Source organism: Parasteatoda tepidariorum, chromosome 11, assembly GCF_982258835.1.
Source record: "Parasteatoda tepidariorum strain Cologne lab strain chromosome 11, Ptep-v5.0, whole genome shotgun sequence".
Taxonomy (NCBI): Eukaryota; Metazoa; Arthropoda; class Arachnida; order Araneae; family Theridiidae; genus Parasteatoda; species Parasteatoda tepidariorum.
Genome location: NC_141765.1, coordinates 55854004 through 55878501, shown reverse-complemented (window position 1 = coordinate 55878501; position 24498 = coordinate 55854004). Strand labels below are relative to the sequence as shown.

Genomic DNA, 24498 nt, shown 5'->3' with positions numbered 1-24498 from the left:
ATGAACAATAAAACATTCCACCGCGTAAGATTTTTTTGTCTAATAAATATTACGGAACATTTAAAAAGAAACTTAATGCTTCTAACTTATTTTGAATCTAATTGTTTTTTGAGTAAACATTAATACAGCTTTTAACTACAAAATATTTCAATCAATTCAAGCTTCTCAAAAGAAGTTTCAAATTGGAAAATAATAAAAAAAAAAAAACATATTTAAAAAGATCACTAACACCTTTCACCTTAAAATCAAATTATCTTTTCAAAAAATATGAGTGTATAAAAAATATTTTTTTAAGAAAGAAAGTGAAATCTTTGCAAATTGGAAGAAATATATTCCCTTTTTTATACTTAAGTGTAATTTGATTCTGTTTTTGCTTTTGAAAGAAAATGGATGAATCTACATGCTTTTACTGACTCGTTTTTTTACTTTACTCTTTTTTTGATTTCAGAACTATATCTTTGTCAATAAATCAATAAGAGTTTTGTTGAAAAGTGATTTTTACACATTTATATCAAGCAAAAATAATTATAGTCTCTAAATGTGTATTTACTTTCAGCTAGAAAAAGCACATGTCAGGAATTTAATAAAAAAGATTAAAACTTTATTAAATCATAATTTTGATGTCAAATTAAAAAGTTATGTATAATAAATTATTCCTAAATAATCACACACATAAATATAGGGTGTTCGAAAAGTATATATCTCAGAAATTATTTGATTTTTCATTTAAGAATTAATTATTTAAATAAATAATGAATAGATAGCAAATAAATAGCAAATAAATAATAAATAGATAGCAAAGTTATTTTTTATCTCTCTGCACTGTAAAAAATTACGCTGCAACAGTACTGGCACCCTGAGTGAGACATGCGTAAAGTCTATTATACTGTAAAATCCATTATTACCGAAAACAATTCCATATCGTAATTTTTGGAAAAATATTACTGTTAAAACACTAGACTATCAGATTTTTTAATTCTCTAAATTTTACGCTAAAAATAGATTTTACAGTAAAACATGACATCATGAGTTTTTCGCAAATTTTTTATATAATTTTTTTCATCAAACTTCGTAAAATTATATATGCTTTTTGAAAAAATTTTTTTACGATAAACAAAGTAGACTTTTCGGCTCATAATAATCATTTAAGAAATTGCGATTTTTTTTTTTTTTTTTGAATTTCAGAATAAATTTATTTTAGTGAAATTAAATAAAGGCTGACCTGTTAGTGAATTGGAGATTTAGAAAATTCAAGCAACAAACATTTCGGAACATGAATAAATTTTTTTATTTTGTGTCAAATATTTACACTATAAGTGTTAAAAGTAATAAATAAAGTAAGCTATATATATTAAAAGTAATTTTCAAAGTAAAAAAAAATAAATAAATAAAGTATTAAAATAAATCTATAATAAATAAATAAACAAATTAAAAACAGAAACTGAAATATAATAAAACATCATTATTTGCTTTAAGTTAAAGTTTAGCGATGTTAAAATAAAATATTAAGATGAGTGCGAAAATTAAAATTTCGTAAATAACTTTCTCACTTTTGTAAAATTATCTATATAAAAATCTAAATTATTATATTTCGATTCATTTCGAATAAGTAAAAGTAATGTATTTAAAAATATGTTTTAGACATTTTAAGCATTTTTCAGATTTGGAGCTACGTATATAAAGTTTAAAACAAATTTGATAAAATGATCATTGAGATATAAATTTGTTCTGTCAAAGTTTCTTATAGTTAAAAATAAAAACAAAGTATTTTTTCACGATTTTAATGCTATAAAACACAAGTTTTTTTCCAATTTGAAGAAAATTAATAGCATTAATTCTTTCAATTTTTAATTTCTTTTATTTTTTTGTCCTGGATCCACTTCATTTATTAAATCCCATGGTTATGCTTGTCGTTTTATTTTCAGATTGAAATTAAAATTCCAATATTTTTCTCGTTCAAAAATCGTTTAAATATTTCGCTATCCATTTATGAGAAGAAAAATTGTTCAATGGTTAATGTATAAAATATCATATGAATAGAAATATATTTCTTTAGTTGTGTTAGGGTAACATTTTGCACAAAATATTTTCGACCTTGCAATAGGATTACGATTAGGAACATATAACACCATAAATTTATTGAGCATTAAAGTATCTCAGAAAAATGTTCAAATAAGCATATTTATAACAAAAAAAGACAAAAGAGCTGACTGCATTGTAAAAAATTCCGGATACAAATTAGGGTAAAATGTACTAGCAATATAAATGACAGTACTTTTTTCCATCAAATCCATCATCACAATTTTACGGAATAGAAATCCGATTTACCGTAATTTTTACATTTATTTTCACTTAATGACAGTAATTTAATATATATTACTGTAAAATTTGCGGTATAAAACTTAACGCCAAAATTGGATTTTGCAGATTCTGTGCTAAGGGTGCCAATACTTTTTACCGTAGTTTTATTGGTTTTTTTTCTTCCCTTTGTAGATCTAGTCTGATGAATTAAAAGACTATTTTATGTTGTGAAAATGACTAAAAATTGTGCTTTTGCACTATTCTTAAGAGCTTTTTGTGCTGTGCAATCTCATTAATAGTTTCCAAATATCTTTTCTAACAAAAAGAAAATAACATCTATCAGAATGAGTTTGCCATATGTTGCACAAAAAATATTAGGTTTAAACATTCTCAGAGGTAATTTTTAGGATCCAGCAATGAGATCAAGCATGTTGAATTAATTAAAAAGAAAGAAAAAATAATTTAATGATTATTAAATTTGAAAAAAAAATTAAACAAATCCTTTTACTGAATGAAATTGCTTAAAATACGCGAGTTAATTCAAAGTGAAAGTTTAGATTTAAAGTTTAGAAACTCAAGTAATAAGCTTAGGAGGCAGTAATTTTAAAATAAACACAGATTTTCTTAAATAGAGTCAGCCTTTTAAATATCTTCAATGAACTTAAAATGAAAGCGTAATTTTAAATAATTCTGAAGAAAACTTCAACATATCTTAAACTCACATTAGAAATTTAATAGCATTTTGAAGAATCTTGAAAAGTTTGAACTAGACGAAAAAAATTATTGCGTTTTCTTTAGTAAGTTTAACGATTTTCTTTCATCTATTCCATATGGTGTACAACTCTCAGCTCTCTAAGTATGTTTTGAAGATTCATTTTTCGATCAAATGATTTTTCGATCATATATATATATATATATATATATATATATATATATATATATATATATATATATATATATATATATATATATATATATATATATATATATATATATATATATAAATAGAAAACTCAATGCATTTGCATTTTCTTTTACTTAAGTCACTGATTAAATTATTTAGAAAAAATAGAATGAAACATCAATTATCACATTTTGACTAAATATTTTACCAGAAAAAAATATATATTGAAGCAATCTTTCTAAAATACGAAACCATTTTGCATATTAATAATTTTACCAAAGCAAAACATTGCTTGTTGTAATGTTCAAATTTTTATCATTTTAACTATTGCATATAAAAGGCATACAATGCGTTCGTATTTGTTTGATTTCATTACTTATTCAATCTAAATATTAAAAAATATTATTCTGAAATTAATAAATTATTTTTTTTTTCAGATTGTTTACCAGTTCGCTTCGCTTACCTAGGAGTACCTGGTTTTGTACTTAAAGGAGATTCTGTTTGGTTAGATTGCGGCTATGACCTTGAAGGAAATGAACTTTATTCTGTAAAATGGTATAAAGATAATGTCGAGTTTTATAGATATCTACCTAGTGACAAACCTTCCGCCCAAAGATATACTTTAGAAGGAGTCTTTATTGATGTAAGTAAATTTTTTCCAAAACTATTTTGTGTAATTATAAAGCATTAAATATTTTAATATACTGGAGATTTTAAAAAACAGTTATGTTGGTGTGATAGTAGTATTAGTTTATTTACGTCACATTGCAGCTGATATTTTTGGTGTGACCTTTAATCTATTTTATTATATTGTTCGAAAAATCTCGATAATATTTTGAAAAGTTTACTTTTTCTTAAAAATATCTGCAGAATATTATAATGTATCTCGTAGCCACTCTTAAGTCCAATTATTCATTTTAAAATTGCTACTCAATCCTCATTTCATCATGCGTTAGTCAAGCTGTTGTAAGAAATTTTTTTGTTGGTATTATGGCCTAATTCCTGAACCTTCTGAAGAAAATAAACTTTCCTGAAAATCGTTAAATAATATGAATCAAACAGATTAGATTAAAATATGCCTCAAAAGCACAATGCCAAATGGTCTTATGTTTATTTATTAAAATGTTATTAAAAAGAAGTCGATAGCGAACTAACAATCCTTTTAACAGTAATCTGAATGTTTTTCAATGTATTCCATCTACATTTTAAGTTTTGAGTTTGAAAATATTTTCAGATTCCATTCTGAAGACTTTTGACATTTTTTTCTTCATAACAAGATTTTTAAATAATGAAACAATGGATCAAATACCTTTATTTCTCTTTAAGGAAAAAATGCAGATTATTTTTAGTATGGACTTCAGTTTACTAAAACGCTTTTATAATAATGCATTGATGAATATAGCAACCATTTGTTAGAAAAGAATGAAGAATTTGATTATTGATAGTTGTAGTTCATTTATATTGTAAAAAATGAATGCTATTATGTAATTATTATGAACTATTTTCACCTTAACAAATAATATAGTCTTACTATGAGTTGCTAGTATGATGTTAAATTTAAGTAAACAAAATTAATAAGCACTGAGTGACATTCGATCTGATTTCCTTTAAGAATTAAATTAGTAAGAATGATGAGTATTACTGTGTATGATGAGTATTACTGTAATTCAAAATTGAATGAATTAGTTGTATATAATAACTATTCATTCAGTTTTTATGGTATAAAATTTAAAAAATTTTATGAATAATATATCACAAAAATGTACTCTAATGATGTCGGGAATTTTTAAAGAACCATATTTTCCAGTCAGACTATGACAAATAGAGTATCGACCAATAAATGTTTCAACATCTATGATAGATATACAACTTTTATTCACATTCAATTGTTGGTTAAAGCTCCATGAAAGACAATTTTAGTCTTACATTTGGAGTATGCTTTTTTACAAGTTATTGTATGACAGCTAGTGGTAATTTCCTCCACTCGGCTTGGAATTGACATAGAAGTTCTTGAACCAATTTTGGATAATCGTTGATTTGGTGATTCAAAAATATCCACAGCTTATTAATAGGGGTCAAGTCTTGGCTCTGGGTAAGACAGTTAATTAAGTTAAATCTATATCAATCTATAATATTTTAAAAGAAAAATATTAAACAGAAGATGATAGGAAAGGATTTATAAACGAAGAATTGTCTATTATTCTGCAATCTTAATCACTCTAAATAGAACTTTTTTATAGTAATAGTTTTCATTGTTTAGATACTTACAAACAAGCTGTAATCTACTTTTTCAAAATTTTACTGTAGCCACGTCTAAACTTCAGAATAATGGCAATAAATTAATTCCAAAAAGTTATAACTATGTCCATTAAAAATGACACGAGGAAAGCAACAATTAGTTTCTGCTTGGTCGAAAGAGCTCCTAGGTTACATCCGAGTTAAAACAATTAATTATCCCATGTGAAGTTTGGTGCGCAACTGAAAACCCAAACTACAATTAAAATATACATGCTTTCAAGACAACTAAATAATGCACCGTCAGTTTCTAGATTAAACTGAGGGAGACAAGGGTATTTTTCAACTAAGGGAGGATACCCCAGTTATTGTCTCAATTTTTTAGTGCATTATAACATTGCACAGTTAAAAAAACGACATATTCATTTTAACATTGTAATACAAATTTCAAATTATTTATTAAAGTAAACTACTTGAGACAAAAATGTCCCTTATCATCTTTCATATAAGAATAGCCAATATTTAATTCTATAAATTCATTGATTTTTTGAACTCCGAATTATAAAAGAAATAATAACTTGAACTTGTATAAATTCACTACTAAAGGTATTTTAAAGAAAATGAAGAAAAAAGAGAGTGGAAAAATTTAGCGTGATTTTAACAATGTTCCATTTTTGGATCATCAGTGTTTAACAGATTTTTTTTCCTTTTATTTACTGATGGTTGCTTCGGTTACTTCAACTGCGGCCCATCCAGTACATGTCTGGCACAGAAAAGTGTGAAATCCGCTAAGAAGTCCAAGAAATTTGAAGACATCATCTTAAACTTATTAATTCATTGCAAAATAATTAAAGTTTAAAATAATAATAAATTAATTAAAGTATAAACTTACTGCGAAGCAAATAATGACCATGGATTGAAGACATATTCTACATATTCTCCTACAGGAAAAATCTGTCAGCAGGACAAAATTTCAAAACAATTTTTTAAAAAAAGTTTGCTTTTTCAGAATTTTTGGCTTATCAAATTTCATTTCCTTATTCAACTTTATGATTGGGCTTTCCCTCTTTCATTTTTTATTTGCACTTGATCCTAAGATTCGATTTTTCTCTTCATCTGCTAAAATATTGCTTTTGAAAACAATATCCACTATTCCGGTGGCACAGATTGGAAATTAATTTTCTGTGTGTTTTTCTTCTGTATCAAATCTTCTGCTTTGCCAAGCTGTATTTGAAAAATATCTATATTTTCTGAACCTTAAACAAAGTTCCTAAAAACGACATTACTTTTTGTACCGTTATGCAACTTAAACATGATGCTAAGGGCAAGAAAAATTTTGACTACTTTCGTTTACTCATTTTGTAGCAACAAATGTCTCCTGAAAAAAAATCAATACCAATATTCTATGCAATACTATTGTTGGGACTATATTGAAAAATCCAACTCCATCATTCTCAAATGAGAAAAAGAAAAAGCATAACAACTTCTAAAATATACCACTTTACCTGGAAACTGTTAGACTTTCATGAAATGAGAAAAAATAATGAGTATGAATGAGTATTAGTCTTACATTATTTGATAAGTATAACCTCTGTCTCTAACACTCTATCATTAGCCACCAGAAAGTTCATGTTAATCTAACTCTTCGCATACTGGTCTCTCTCTTGGTCAAACGAAGATGAACACCTTTTAACTTCAGCACCATATTTTTTTTAAAATTAAAGCCACAATACTAATACCACACAATATTACTCAATGAATTAAATGGAATCTAAAAATATAACTCCTTAAGACACTAATGTTCCGAAAAAGGAACACTTGGTTTTGAACTAATATTTCAACTTTAAAATAAAATTTCGATTTGAAATCCAATCGAGAGTTATATTATCATCCTAAGTATTGAAGTCGTCTTATAAAAATTGGTTTTTTCGTAAATTATATTAAAAGCAGTTAAAATCAACAAATTGTATCAAATTTCAAAAACTCATACAAATAAAATAATTATGAAAATTGAATGAAATTGGATGCAAGAAATACTTCATAGTCAAATTCAAATATGATAGAAAACAATATTATTTGAACATTATATATTGTTTGTTTGTTAAATTTAAATTCAATGTCCATGCTCCATCACTGAAATATTGGCAGGCAAACGATTTAAAATCAACTGATATATAAATCATAAACTTAATTTTAAAGCTTATTTCATGTACACGTAAACAAATATGAAAAGCGCTGTATTTTTCTTATTTTCCTGGGTTTGAATTCAGAAATTTAAGACATTTCTCTTCCATGTATCAACTATTTAGTTTCGTTTAAGAAAAAGGAACTGGTTTTAGGAAATTTCGCAGCGTTTTCTTTCGGCAATATTACAAATGGACTGAATTAAATGTTCTGAAATGTGACAATGGATAATATTTCTAGCTTACTGAAACCAAGTAAATTAAAAAAATGGATAAAATCTAGTTGGTTGGTTTTCGTGCACTGGATGGTGCCAGGGACGGTCCACATAGCCTGAGCTATCTGCAGACAATTGTCATAGAGTATAAAATCTTGTAATATGCGATATAAATTATTTTTCTTTAAATAGAATTCAATTAACAAGATATTAAAAATTAAACTGTAGTTTAAATCGTATCTGAGTACGAATTGAACAGTACTGATCCTCAGAATAAATATAACAGATTCCGTCCAACTCTAAATGTTGACAAAAATGCCAATTATATTTCATATGCTAACGTATCAAATCAGTTAAGATCTGCCAAAACTCCAGTATCCTACCTTTGAAATTTTTCCGAAAGGAAAAATTCAACTGAGTGAGTGATTTCATTTTTCATAAAATAGAAATTGGCTGAGTTCCGCTGTCGTTATTCCAACGCCTCTATCACTTCATATTTTTCTAAAGATAAAAGCTTCTAATCAATTTTTCTCATGAAATATTTAAAATGTGTTATAAAAACATTATTTGCCAGTTTGCGCTAGCCTAAGAAGAGAAAAAGATATCTATGCAAATAATTGTTCTTATGAGGGTAATATTTGATGGCATGACATTGATTGAATTCTAACTATTAATTTCTAGATTTTTAAAACATCATAATATTTATTTAAATACAATTTAGTTTCTTGATCACCTGCTATAAGCGCTACCATATACACTCATGGACAAAAAAATTAGCACACCAAGAAGGAGTTGTCAAAATGAAACGAAATTTTACATACGTAATGACTACTTTGATATAAGTAAATGATTAGAAAATCAAAGATTATCGAATTTCTTTGATTTTCTAATCATTTACTCATATCAAAGTAGTCATTACGAATGTAAAATTTCGTTTCATTTTGATGACTCATTTTTGGTGCGCTAATTTGTTTGTCCATGAGTGTATATTAAAATAAATTTTAATTCCTTTAATTACGTAATAAAAGCACCCTTTAAATTGTGTTAAAGAAAAATGCGGGCATAAATTCACTTTTTATAAGCAAATTATTTTAGATTGAAATTACGTAGTTTTAGAGATAAACAAATATTGTTCTTTTCCCCGCTGAAATATTTTAATATTTCTATATAAAAAAGGAATTTAACAATAATAAATAAAATTAATTACAAAATCCTTACAAATAAGTAATTATTGCAGACAACTATTTTCCTTTAGTAAAGAAAAAATCAATAATATTTTTTCAGAATAATCTAAAAATAGGACCTAATACTAGTCTTTCAAAAATATGAAAGAAACTAGTACTTCAGAGCAGTAAATAAAGCAGTGTCAAAGATACCTGTACATAAAATGATTACATATGTCAAAGAAAGGTTTTTGATGGCCTCAAAAAAATTTGAAAAAAAAAATGCGAACCCCTAGTTAGTCACCATAGAAGTCATTTCTCTGACATAAAAAGCATCACAGGGAGAAAAGACAACAAGAAAATTCACTCTAAAAAATGATGCAAATCATCATTACTTGAGTTCAGTGACTAAAAAGGGTGCGTAAAAAGGTAATAATGAGTTCAGGAATCAGGTTTGCTCTTTTACCTCAATGATTTTTTGCACAGGCTTTAAATTATAATTATATCTAGCAGTTGTATAATGCATTCGATTTTATTAGCATATTTCTCAAAATATTTAAATAGTATATGAACTGAATTAAGTGATAAAATAAGGTTCCTTTTTAAAGGATAATTTAACAGATGTGTCGAAAAATATATCTTTTCTAAAACTGCAGCACTCATCGATATGAATTTTTTTAAACATTATTATATAAACATTTTAATTTTACATTAACATTTTTTCTAAAGATAAATGTATTACAGTCGGCTCTTGATATTATGATCTCTGGTGTTGTAAATGAAAATGAACGTTATAATATCAAGTTGCTTTATAATAAATACCGAGAAATATAGCAATTATAAACTTATAATTAATAAATAAGAAACTAATTTTGGAAAAATTATGAGCTATAACCCCTTTTTTATTATCAATAGTATAAAGTATTCATGATATTTTTTAGTATATATTTCATGACGAAAATAATATTACTCATATAATTTGACAATTAAATATCCTTTAACGAATTTTTGGATAACCGTTGCCATACGAACGGAAAAATTAACAAGGGAATGGTTTAAATACCGATATTTTGATTTGATTAACTCAAAGAGTAAAGTTTTTTTTTACCAGAATTTTTTTCCATGTAACATAATAGGCGGTGGACCATAGGCTGCGGATTGAACTTTTTTACTCCACTAACTATGTTCAAAAATTGCAACTGGGTTTTTTCTGTTGACAAAACTTAATATATATTTTTATACATTTTGCAGACAAAATAATAGTAAAACAGATTAATTATTTTATTAGATCTAGAACAGAAATTATTTTATTATATGTATATTGGAAACGAGCTCTTTCTAATATACACACTTAACACTCACACTTAACGCTAACAGGTCTAACTTTTTGATTTTCCACTAAACAAGTTTTAATACTCCATTTAAAAATTTAATATTTTTAGCTTTGGAATTGGATATATATGAAATTCTGGATTTCAGAATTAAATAAAATGAATCACGCAGTTTCTTTTTAAAGGCATTGATAAAATAAGCATTGTGTCATAAGTCATTGAGTTACGTTTGAAAGCAATATGTTTTAATAATAATAATGTTTTTTCTAAACTTTAATAAGAAATATGTCATATATTGTAAAAGGTTTGTAGGTGAAAGATAAGTGCGAATCAATGCTTTAAAGGGTTCTCAATCTTTTAAAGGGTTTTCTGGTCTAGAAGTATAAAAAAAAGCAATTTTTATTGCAGATTTCGCAACCTTATACTTTGAAGAATATGTAGACGAAGCCGTTTTGCCCAGAAACTATTTGATATGGTTGATCGTCGCTAAAGACATTCCGCGTTGTCGTGGACTCAGCGACTGCACAGTAGGCAATCAGGCCAACATTCGAACACATGTCAAATAAAATGACCTGAAATATGTGTTGGCGCCAGCAGTCAAAACAACAACGAATCACTTAATTTGTTTATTTGGACGTTTTTTCCACAAAACATGCATTCCAGTAGGAATGTGATTAAAATTGCTAATTATTTGGTTCCGGTGATCTTCAGTGATGGTTTAAAGGGGGTTTCCAGCATCATAAATATCATGGGTAATCGAATTGCAAACGACGTTCGAGATTTGCAAAATGCGCAACGCATTTCGCTTTGTACACCAGAGGCACTGCCTGTCTACCTCTAGCAAAAAAGCCAAATCTGCAACCTCGGGATGTAGAAGTGCGTACCATGAAATACATGATCTCGTAGAACGTGTGCTGTGGTGTCCAAGCATCGACGATTGATGGTAAGTTCCAAAAAATAGTATAGAAACGTTATAAAAACGTAAACACGACTTCTTCTGCTAGGCGCTTGGAGTGCAGAAAAACGACTCGATCGATTGTGATATCGTTTTGGAAATTTATTAAAAGTTCATGTGACTATGGTTAGGAACTAACGAAAATAGAACATAATCCAAAATTTTGATTTTTTTCCCTATGTGCTTTCAAATGCCAGAAAAAGTTGGTTTTTGTTACATTGTTTTCAAATGTCCACCATTCATTAAAAACGTGGCATTTTTTTCAGATTCTTTGGTTCTTCACTCATAGGTAATCGTTAATATTTGGGTCCATCCGATCGAGTTGCGCCCATTCGTCAATGCACGGAGTATACTGTAATCTTCGCTATCATTTTTATATGTTAATTTATTATTATTTCGTGAAAGAAACAAAAATGTAGCAGAAAGGGGACTAAATAAAACCATGAAATCATTACACAATTTATTTTTTCATTTCACTGAAAAAAAAGTTTAAAATACGGATTAAATCAGACCTCTAGACCGGAAAACCTCCTTTAAGACAATTTTAACAATTGTTAAGCTACACGAGAGCTACTTTTAATGAATTAACAATTGATTGACAAGTTTTTGACGATTGCTTTTGTGAATATCTTGAGATCTTTCAACCAATGAAATTATCTCTCAATAGTATTACACAATGCAGTTGAATTAATTTTTGCAATAAATAAAAATAAAAAGCCTTCTTTTGCAAAGAAAAAAGTACTTTAAATAGTACTTTTTTCGCAAAAGTTCTTTGTCATAATTGAACAGTTTTTCCTTTAAATTTCTTCGAAGCCCATTTACATTATTGCAATCTACTAGAAAATCAAAAACCACTATCTGTAGAAAAACTTCAAAATATGAGTTATTCTTAGTAATTTCCTGCTCGAATATTGAACCATTTTGTGCAAAATATTTTGCAAAGAAAGAAAATTATTTTTAGGCAGGGCATTGCATGCTTTCCCAATAGTTGCATTGCAAAGGTTAAACAACTTTGCTTTTGAATCGTTTCTTTACCTGCAGCGTTACTCAAATCAACTTGTTCCTCAAAGACCAATATTTGCTGTAAAATTTCAAAATTAGAGTTATTCTTTTTAATTACATGCTCGAAATGTTGAATCATTTTGAGCAAAATATTTAAGAATAATATTATTTTTAGACAAAAAATCGTTTTCTCTGCTATTAGAGATTTGCAAAAATGAACAATTTTGCCTTTGAATTGTTTCTCTACCTGCCGCATTACTTAAATCAACTTGGTCCTCAAATACCGCTGTTTGCTACAAAACTTGAAAAAATGAATTATTCTTAGTAATTTCATGCTCGAATGTTTCATTCATTTTAAACAGAACATTTGACAAAGAAGGGAAATTAATTTCAGACAAGACATTGAATGGTCTACTTATAGTTGTGTTACAATAATTGAACAATTTTTCATTTGATTTTCTTCTGTACCTACGGGATTATTCAAATCAGCATAGCTATCAAAGACCACTGTAGTCTTTGATTTTCTGATACAAACTAATACTTACAGTAATTTAGGTTCAACTTCAATCTATTTTCAGCAGCTTCAATAGCTACAACAAAAATTTGCTTTAAAAAGTTAAAGACAACCACACCTTTCTGAACCAGTACAGCTGGTTAAAGCTGCGGAACTATGTAGAATTGTAATTAAACTTCTTTCAATTTTTAAGAGATTTTTTCAAAGAATGTGACTGTTAGAAAACCATAAGAAAACATATGTAGAATTCAAATTAAACTGCATTAAACATTAAAAACTGTATCTGTCACAATATCTTAATATAACTCGGCACTTTGCAAAAAGCCAAAAAGGAACAACATATGGGCATTATTGATGCAGTAAACAATCACCTATATTACATCCACTATATTATAATTAATTATGGAACTCAATAACTGTCTCAATTCTTAGGGTTATATCACTCAGTTGTTCTTGACGCAAAGCAAAATACAAGACTGTAATTGGCAAATATTGTAAGAAAACAATAAGAAATAAGTTTAAAAGATTGACACAAATCGCTATCTACTTCGTTTCGCATCACGCTGCATAAATACTGGTTTACAAAGATGTTGCTCAAATTTATAAAAACAAAATATTTCACAAGCTTAATCGAAACTTTCCTTTACAAGTTAAAAAAAATTCCAGTATTTTTTTTAAAAAAATTAAATGAAAATTGGTTAATTTTTTTAAATAAAAACATTAACTCATTTACAAATCTCTTGATTACCGGTTGTTTTTTTTCACCCAAAGCTATAGAGCTATTCATGAGATGAATGAAAGAAAAAGTAATTTAAAACCACATTGATAAAACTAATTTATGTAGTTTTTTTAATAGAAAATCCAAACATAATGCGAAGAAAAGACGATTTTGATCTTTATCTGAATAAAAAAAGTGTATAAAATTGTTACAAAGGCAGTAATTCCTCGTGAATCCATTTTTTTTCCTTTTTCCCAACGGTCATTTCTTATTTCTCTCACTCATTTCCTTCGGATTAAATAGGGTTTTCTCAGGAAGAAGATTGCATATGCAATATGCATGAGGATGAGTTCTAAATGAATGAAGCCGAAATGTATAGTTTAGAATCAAATGCAAAGAGAAGATTTACTTTTTATTGTAGCGTGAATGATAATTCAATGCAATGTATTTGTATTCCATATCTATATACCTTGCACATTTAAAATTTTAAAGATTTTAATTAATTTTTTTGAATTTAAGATCATTAGTATTTATTTCGACATACAATGTAATCACCTAGAAGACCATTAATTATAATCGCAATTAAATATAATTAATTATCACCATTATTATCATTATTATTATCACCATTATTATCATTATTATTATCACCATTATTATCATTATTTAATCACCATTATTATCATCGACCATTTATTATAATCACCTAGAAATTTTGCACTGCCGCTTCTGGGTTACCGTTGAGTCATTGTATCTGACTTAGTAACAACAATTCAGGGATAATTAAATTTAAAATTAGATAACTATCTAATTTATTTCCTATAGATCATAGGTCTCCAACGTGAGTGTTAAAGACTTCTTCACAAAAAATTTGGATTAAATTACGGGGAAAAGTATCGGCAGTCAGAGGACCGGTGTTTTTAGTTCCGAGAATTCTCTAGAATTTATTGGACTGAAATTGATGATGAGTAGATATTTTGTCAAACGAAGAATACTACCATCAAATGAACTTCATTTAAAATATGTAAATAATTCATTATTGCATATTTTTCAAGCAATAATGATAAATGTATCATTATTTGGAGTGTCACAAGACTTTGAGAATTTTTTTCAAAAGTTATGAATATTTTACTTATAAAATGTTTCTTAAATCAATTATTTTTTATTTTAAATATTTAATCATAAAATTTTTCATTTATTCATTTCTTTTTCAAGATCTATATTTATATGACTTTAAAAATGAAGAATAGAAACATTTTATAACTTCTCAATTATCTCAATCAATTTAAGGTGCACTCTAAAAAATCTCGGATCAAATTACTGTAAAATGTACTAGCACCCTGATTGCCGTTACTTTTTTTTCTTCATAAAATCCTTTTCTACTGACACCTGTTACGCGATAAAAATCTGAATATACCGTAATTTTTACAGTAATAACAAATCGTAAAATCATGGAATAACTCTAATTAGATAAATATTATTGTAAAAATTACAGGATAATAATTCACGATAAAAAATCAATTTTACGGATAGTTCGTAAATTTTTCATAATAATCTGTTTAAAAGTTATTTTACGTCCTACCGTAACCTGAGATAACTTCCCACGGTTACCCTGACGACAAAGGGACTCCCATGATCCGAGTTGAAATTACGCCCCCCCCCCCTGCACTGAGAAACACTATGGTCAAAACTACCTAATTATGGTAATATTTGTCGTATTTCTGGCTCTATAGAAACACCAAAAAGAGTGGTAATTTTTACCGAAGCGTTTTTGTAAAGGTTTTGTTAAAATTAACAATAGAATGTTTTAGAATCAGTAATAAATTTTCTTAAATATGGTAAATTTTGGCAAGTTTCAACAAAGTTCTAGTTCATAGTTTTGACTAAGCAAATTTCTTTAGAGTATAGTATTTTATTTATAAGGGTTTTTAAATTTCTTTGTCCTCATTAAAGCTATTGGAACGGAAGCAGTTATCTTTAAAATAATACTTTCTAAAATAAAGGTTTTTAATGAAATTTGCAGCTTTGTAAACTAATTGCGCAGAAAATATATTCCACTGTTTTCTAATGATATTACTTTCATTGCATAATTTAAAAAGCATCATGTTAGAATAACTTCCGCTCCTAGCTACGTGAGGAAACTTCTTACAGCGTGTAAAAAGATATGTAGTGATAAAGACTCAAATTATAAAAAAATAAAAAGAGTATAAATTATTCAATGTTCGGATCAAAGTTGCATATTAAAGATCCTGTTGGTTTAGATAAGGTGTTTAAATAATTTTATGGTCTCGAAAATTCGCTTACTACTGGCTTTACATTACAAGCCTTTAAGTCAAGATTTCACAGTTTGGAATTGCTTTTTGTACTTTAAAAAAAAGGAGATTAGTCGTTATATTTATCTTTCTGTTCAATAAATGAAACCGCTTCTATGAGAGTTAAGATACTTTGTTGTGTAAGAAATAACTAAGAGAGACAATTAGTGTTTAAAAAAAAATCTTTTTTGGCCATTTTATTCATGATCTGATTTAAACTGACTAATTGGCATTCGTGTTTTTTCTGTAGGGGAGAGTGGGGTAAATTGTAACATTTTTTACTTAACTATTTTTAACTAACAAAAAATCCAATATATTATTAGTATTAATTGACAGACGAATAAAGTAGACTATCCTCTACTAGAAAATAAATATATACCTAATTTTAAATGTTATTATATTAGTTATTAACAATTTTTGACAGTCGTGCAGTTGTTACAATTGTCCCCACTTACGGGGTCAATTGTAACAGTTCATAAATTCAACTAAAACATAGTCAATTACACACATTATCATAGTTGTGATATATTTTTTATCAAAATAGTAGTGATATTTTAGGAGGAAAAATATTAAAAATAATGAGCAGAGACCTAAAGGGTTAAACTTTTAACTTTAAGGGGTTAAAAATTTTAATTTATGCTGTGAAAGGGAACAAATAAAATAATGCACATGCAACTTAATATGAATGATATAGGAAACTATTGGTGGTTCTTAAAGAGTTAAGTAATGGTTTGTAAACATAAGATTATTTATTTTCAGCTGTTACAATCGCCCCTTTACTTATTGTTACAAACGTCCCCATAACGCCATTTCAGCTTCATTTGTTAAAAACAATGCTAGTTAAATAACAAAACTAATTTTTTTTTATCGAAATGTTAATTAAGGTGTTCACTTAAATATTCGGTTAATAATTTTTATTTGTTTAAATAAAATTACTTTGTTACAATATAATATTCTAATACCAAAAAAAGTACTTATGTAGCGTGAAAATATCTTTTGTGATGTAACTTTTTCAAAAGTACATAAAAATGGTTGCCAGCAGGGGTGTGCATGTAGATTTATTAAATACACCTTGTGCGCCACCTAGGAATCAAATCTAGAACCCGACACTCGAAATTTTTGCTCTGTTACAATCGTACCCTGTTACAATTGACCCCACTCTCCCCTACTCTTACAGGGAAGTGAATAATTATTTAAACTATGCTAAGCAACATATGCATTGCATTAAATTTAATAATACTCCTCATAGTATTTTAATTTATGAAGCAAAATCTAGTATAAGTTTTTGTCGCTTAGAATGAAAAGCTTATTTTTGCAATTAAATAAACTTTCAAAAAACATGACACTTATTCAAACTTATTTCCGTCTAGTTCTTTAATTAAAAACATTAATTCACAGCACTCAAATATATTTAAACTGAAATACGATAAACAATATCTGTGAATGGAGAATAACTAAACTCATATTATATTATATAACTTAGTGAGACTTCAATTTGCGATTAATATTTAATAGGTAGCATAAAATGAATATATATATAAATGATATATATATAAATGATATATATATATATAATAAAGATTACATTAAGTTTTTTCGCATTTTTATAAAAGATTTCAAATAGTTTATAAAAAATTTTAAATATAATGAGACGCAATAAATTATGTGTGTTCGAAATAATTGTAACAAAGAAAAAAATTTAATCATGAGCTTCAATAAGAAATTTCACAGCAGATTGAATAGATCCAATAATTTTTATTTGAAATAGTTAATCATAAAACACAGAAATAATTTAGTAGCATAATTCTGAGTTTGATGATATTTTTGCACAAATGCATTCAATTTTGATTTGATCTTTTAGAAAACGTATTAGTTTTTAATAACATACTGATTTAGTTGAAAAAACGTTTTGCTGAAATCAGCATGAGGAGAAAAAGTTGATGTATTAAAAAATAATTGTAAAAGAGAAATGTAATAATCCAAAAAGTATTAATCGACATCATTTTTTTTCTTTCTTTTTTGTTTTATACATGGACATACTACCATTTCGAGAGCTTGGGATCGAGCGTTCGCCTCCTAATAAGGTAACCCATGTTCAAATCCCAACGGTGACTAGTTGATACGAATTATACTCCCGGCTCTCACCAGCAACAGTGCTGACGTGAAATATCACCAATAGTGGACGAATCATGGGTTACAATCCCTTGACCGTTGGGCTAAGTGTGAGGTTTTTCTTGGTTTTCCTTTTCATGTAACGCGAATGCCATCAAAAAATTCCATGTTTGTCCTAATGTTTGAGGAGTTCCATTATCTACTTTGATGAGCTCAAAATTGTGATGAAGAGTTATGGAGTCAAACATTGATAGTTGTAAACTATCACGTTGCATTGATAATTTTGTCTGCTGTTCAGGGCCCGTTATTATATGAAATATATAAAAAAGAAAAACGCTTTAGAACCAGCGGTTGTAGAAAGAAGAGCTTCCCCGTGCCAGCGAACTCCGTTTTTATACATACTGAAAAGTACGTATAAGCATTAATACAGATGTAATAAGAGAGTACCGTATTAAGGTTACGTCTGGTGTGATCTTGGGCCACAGGAGCTTCGTTTTATATATGATACTATGAAGAAGGAAGATTCAGGGTGCCATTCATGTTGAGATGGTGAAATATTAAGGTGTGAGTGGAGTTTGTATTTGGTATGGTGTATGGTTGAAGATTGTGATGAAAACAGAAGATGATGAAAATTAACAGTTGAACCGGATCATAATTAATAAAAAGCTTTTATTTCATTGTATATTTGCAGAGCTCGAGACACCAAATATAAATATTATCCATAAGAATTTCAGTTGAATCAATTTTGTATAATAATATTAATAAGGACAGGCCATGGGAAACCAATCCCCCACGACCTGCCTAATCAAAAGCCAAATTAAAAAATACGTGTAATTTGTTCCCAACGGACTCAGAAGCATGGGTTGGATATCCAAAATTGGCGAATTATCAAAATATAACATGGCCATAACAAAGCCAACCAGCATATCAATATTGGGTTTGAAAGAATACCTTGGCGATTACGAGTCACCAACAAATTTATGAGAATCATTACAACCATGCAACAGAAACATATTTTCGGTTAGAAATTTAGCATAAAAAGTTATTAATAGATTTTTGTTTTCGATTAGAGGCGACAGTGAATTAATAACTCTGCCTAGTAATGAAATAAAAAGTATCCGTTACATTGATCTAAGAGAAGAATAAATATTTCATATTCGTTTCAAAAGATTAAGTCTTTGATTTATTTTAAAAGTAATTCTATTAATAAAAATCAGCTTAAGTAATGAGAGATATTTAAAAGGATTGCAAATAAATACGTAATGCCAATTGTGGCATCACAGATACAGTGGGCAGTGAAGAAAGAATCACGTGATCTCATATATGTGATCATGGTCATGATGGGATTAAATGCTTTATATACGAAACGTATTCGAATGCACTGATGAACAGTTTTTGCACCTAAAGTAGTTCGTTTGACCATTTTTGTAATAGCAATAAAATATCACACCTTCAGCTGCATACTAATCAAGAAGTACATTAAAAGACAAGGTTTCATATAATATTTATGAACGAAATTACCTACCCCTTTATTCCAAAATTTGCACTGATGTAGTTTCAAACACAAAAAAATTTAAAAATGCAAAGGATCCCATATAAATTCCTTGATGACTGGAGATTCATCAAGAGAAAACCGAAAGATAATCTTGAAAAATATTAGTGCACTATTGAAAAATAAGTGCACAGTTATAAATAATATCACAACATTATTGGATAAAAAACGTCATTCATGTCATAAATGTACAAAATGTAAATAACAATCGACATGCTTTAAGCTCTAAAAATAGGCGCCCATTTTCTAGACTTGCCAGACGTGAATAAGAAGAAATAGGGATGATTTGAACTGTTTGTAAAGTTGCCAAAGTGTAATACTACAATGTGAGTAAAAGTGCAGTGAAAAATGGAACTCCTATCACCATCTCTCCATTGCGCGTGTAAATGCATTTTACCCTGATTTGCTCCTCTCGGCCCCTGTGGATTTTCTTGTTCTGTTTCTAATTTTTTTTTCTCTCACTGTGACTGTGATTTTTCTAGTATTGTCTCTCGCCTTCATTTTTTGTTGGCAACTTTACTTTTTCTATTTCGAATCACTTCTGTTTCTTCTTATTCACGGGGCCTCCCTGGCCGAGCGGTATCGACGGTCCAAACGCTCTGTTAAGCGTGGAGGTAGCGGGTTCGAATCCCGCCGTAACCCTGGATGTATTCTTTGTGATGTCTTTCTCTGAATTGTTCTATCTGTATTTTCTACTTGACAATGACTTATAAGCCTATATTGAGCACACACGTCAGCAAATGTATGTAATTTCAATAAAATAAAATAAATCTTATTCACGTCCTAAAAATGGACGCGTATTTTTGAGGGCTTGAAACGTGTCGACTGTTATTTCTATTTTGTATATTTTTGAAAGGAATGAGTTGTAGTTCATTTACGTCGCACTAGAGCTGCTCAATGGGCTATTGGCGACGGTCTGGGAAGCATCCCTGGGGATGATCCGAAGACATGCCATCACAATTTTTATCGTCTGCAGAGGGGGATGGCACCCCCGCTTCGGTAGCTCGACGACCTGCACGCGAAGTCGAGTACTTTACGGTAGAACAGTTTAACGAGGACCAATACAGCACACCCTCGGTCCCTACACAGACTGATCCAAGCAGTCCCCCACCCGCACACTGACAGCAGCCATTAATGCTTGACTTCGGTAGTCTTCTGGGAGCCGTGTCTTTAAGTTCAGTCTTCTGGGGGATCCACTTCTTTCTTGGAAACAAGTTTATTTTAGAGATCCTATCTAATGTATTTCAAGACGCAATGACTATTGAAATTCCAATTTTACATCTAAAAATCCTCTATTATTCGTTGTAGAAATGATAAAATCAAGATCTTGAATAAATTAATTAAATAATTTCTTAAGAAAAGTAAATAAGTTTCAAAGGTGTAATTTCCAATCCCTGCCGGGAACCTTGTCAGTCTACTGCGGGACATGAAGGGAATGAAGCTTTCAATTAAGTAATTTCTTCACTGCGTCAGTATCTTAGGATTATTTATTTAATATCAAATCATTTTAAGTTTAACTAAAAACTTGCTACTAAATGCTTTAACTGTAATCTTTCCCAGCTAAATATTCCATAGCAATACATTCATATATTTAGATTAAACACTTCAGCACCTTAATAAATCTTATCATTTCTCCTGAAGTGCTTTGAAACAAATTCGGATTTGATAGTGAAAAACTTGAGTATTAGGATGTATAGTTATACAATACTCTTTTCTATTGTCTCTTCCATTTTCTTTACACTAATAGCTTTGTACCATTTACTGACGGCTTCTCTAATGCCGTTACTCTTCTAGATCTAAATCTAATTCGACTGAGAAGTTTATCTCATTTGTTAAGGTGTGTACTTTTAAGATAGTACAGTTTAATGGCTTCCCTGACTTTTCTCGGATTTAGAATGCATCTAGCTGCTTTAAGTGTTAATGGGGTTCTGCAAAGTAATTTTCCCTTTTAATTTAAATGTTTTACTTAACCGACGACAAATTTCGTAAAGTATGCAACTGAAACAGCTAATTAAAAGAGTATGTGATATGATACAAATATTGTTTTCCTCGATGCATCAAATTTCATAAATGGGCTGCGTTTAAATTCATTCCATTTATATTGAAAGAAATTTTAATTTTAAAAGAAAATAATTTTGTATTTTCAGTTAGTGTTTTATGATTTAATTTTTAAAATCGCAATTCGCTAACAATGTTTTTTTTTCGAATGGCAGGCTCTAAATTTTATTCATTTCGCCTTAGAAGATGCCAGCGTTGTTATTCATTTCGCGTTACCCAGTGGACACCTGTGAACCAAAGTCACGGAGGCGAGAAAAAAATTATCCACGCCACACTCCCTCAAACAGGGTGGTCTCATAGGGTGGGCCACATTCACTCATCACGCCCAACAGAGGACAACACAAGAGAGAGAAACATCCATGCCCAGAGCGGGATTCGAGCCCACGGCCATTGGCTTCGCAGTCAGGCGCACTAACCGCTCGGCCATCTGGCCGGCTCGTTAACAATGTAAATGGGTAATAAATAAGTATTCGTGCAAAATTTCAAAAACTATAAGATGATTGAAGCTCAGACTCTATTAGGTCCAAACAGTTTATTTGAAATAAAGGGGATTATTATAATGTACTTTTTCTTAGTGACTTTGAGGTCCTACACATGAACTAGATTTTTTGTAAAAATCTATAAAACTTATAGGACTGCATTAATATTTCGTTCATGAAAAAGCTAACACATCGGTTTTTATTATGTCCTTAAAAATTCAAATAATTAATTTATCAAATAAAAAGTAGTCAATTAAGTAAATAGCATATTTTAATTATGTATAAATAGGTATAAAAATCATGTCACCCTTAACATTAAATAAGATTTTTAATTACTTAATTGCATTATACGATAGTTTTGTTACAAGCTGTTTTAATGCAAGGAGTATCCAAAGCTGTCAAAGTACATTTAAAATACCTGTATCAGGTAAAGTCTACCACACTGTTTAAATCAATGTAACACTTATCCCATTACAGTCAATAAACATGTTTCTATTGCTTTCAGGCATTCACACACAGGATATTGGCCAATATCGGCTTATAACACAATAGGTCGTAAGGATTCAGGATATATTAAAAAAATATGTTTGAAAAACGTAGAGTGTCCAAACGCCAAAACATTTTCTTCATCATAGTTATAAAATAATACAATCATTATTATGTAAAATATCATTATTCCCATTTCTATTCCCGTTTTCTTATTACTTACTGTACCGGTCTAAAAAAAGTTTAAAGTTAATGTTTATTGGCTTTAATTCACTGAAGAAATTTTTTTTTCTAAATATGCCACGCAATCTAAATATTTTGGTATTTGTTACAAAAATCATTTCATTCAATCAACAAAAACCTGATATCGATAAATTTATCGTTTCACTCAAAGAAAGTAAAAATTAACTAGACTTCTGAAATCATACGAAATTACCAGGATTGATGAAATTTTGAAACTATACATTAATATTTGGTGGTAAATCCCTTGTCAACAATAGCAGTATAACAACAGTTTTGATGTAAGTTCGTGAGGTATTCTGTCGTTCCTACTCAAGTTGGTTGATTTTCCATCGGCGTTCGTTGCATTTCTTGAGGATTGGCTTACTCAGTCAAGAGGGATCACATGACTACCGCAGAATCAGTTCTGAATGCACTTGGACTGATGCTTGGGATTATCATTCGGATTGTACGAAAATCTATTATTTTCACATTTTAGTTTTTTTTAATTCTAATTTATATCCAGGCTAATTCTTTGTAAATTATTTTTCGATGATTAAAATTTTTTTTTAAATATTTGTAGTCCCGCAGTGAACTGATCGCTAAGACACGGTTCCCAGCAGATCACCGAAGTCAAGCATCACTGGCTGCGGTCAGTGTGGGGGTGGGTGACCACTTAAATCAGTCTGCGTAGTGACCGACGGTGTGCTGTAGTGGTCCTCGCTAAACTGTTCTGCCGTAAAGTGCTCGACTTCGCGTGCAGGTCGTCTGGCTACCGAAGCGGGGGGTGCCACCCCCTCAGCAGAGGATCAAAATTGTGATGGCATGTTTTCGGATCATCCTGAGGGATGTTTCCCAGACCGTCGCCAATAGCCCATTGTGCAGCTCAAGTGTGACGTAAATTAACAACAATAACAAATAAATATTTGTAAATTATGTTTTTATATAAATAAAAATATGTTTTTCGTTTCAGATGCATAGATCTAATGCAACTCACGCTTTTCTAACAACCAGTGAAATGCAAACAGAAGGCGTCTATGGGTGTGAAGTTTCTACAGAAACACCACAGTTCAGAACAATCAAAGCGGAGAAAGAGCTATATGTTTATGGTGAGTTTATCGATTTGTTTAATTAAATATTCTTTTGGACATTTAATATCTTCACTAAAAAATTTAAATTTTTAAATCGATAGCTATTGTATCAATTAAGTTTTGACTAGATATGTTTTAACTACAATAATCCATAACTGTACAGATTTAAATTCCTTAAATACAATTAAATATATAAGTTGAATATATTGCAAATATTAAAATCATGTCAGAGGAAGTTATTTCATCCAAACCACTGGCATGCAAACAATGATAAAATCAGATGAAAATGGAGTATAGTGTTATTGTAATATTAGGAAAGCATTTCTTACATTGATTTAATTGTTTTAGTTACTAGACTAGATTCATAAGAGCAAAAACTGAGAAAAAGTCAAAAACGAGTCAATTATTAAGCAAAAATAGGATTTCAGAGACAAATTGAGAAATGTTACATTTTTCAATATGAAAATAATTAAAAGTATTGACAGAATAGAGAAAAATTTTAGAAACATATTAATAAAGTTGTAAAAACTCAGTTTTAGAAGTATATTAAAAACGGGATAATTTTTTTTAAATTAAATATTTGCACGAAACTGACTATGTGGTCACTAAACGACACCACTTGGTCACACAAGAGTTAATCAAATTTTCTAAAAAATATTACATGCTTG

The 24498-nt window shown here is 29.0% G+C and overlaps 1 protein-coding gene across 2 annotated transcripts in view; it reads left to right on the top strand.

Annotated features, from left to right (window-relative positions):
- LOC107445948 (synaptogenesis protein syg-2) overlaps window positions 1-24498 on the top strand; it is a 137335-nt gene that overhangs the window by 60768 nt on the left and 52069 nt on the right. For both annotated transcript variants that reach the window (XM_016060465.4, XM_087154398.1), the window contains exons 2-3: window positions 3643-3848; window positions 23713-23848. In XM_016060465.4, coding sequence (XP_015915951.1) covers window positions 3643-3848; window positions 23713-23848 — 342 coding nt within the window. The remainder of the gene's footprint in view (window positions 1-3642; window positions 3849-23712; window positions 23849-24498) is intronic.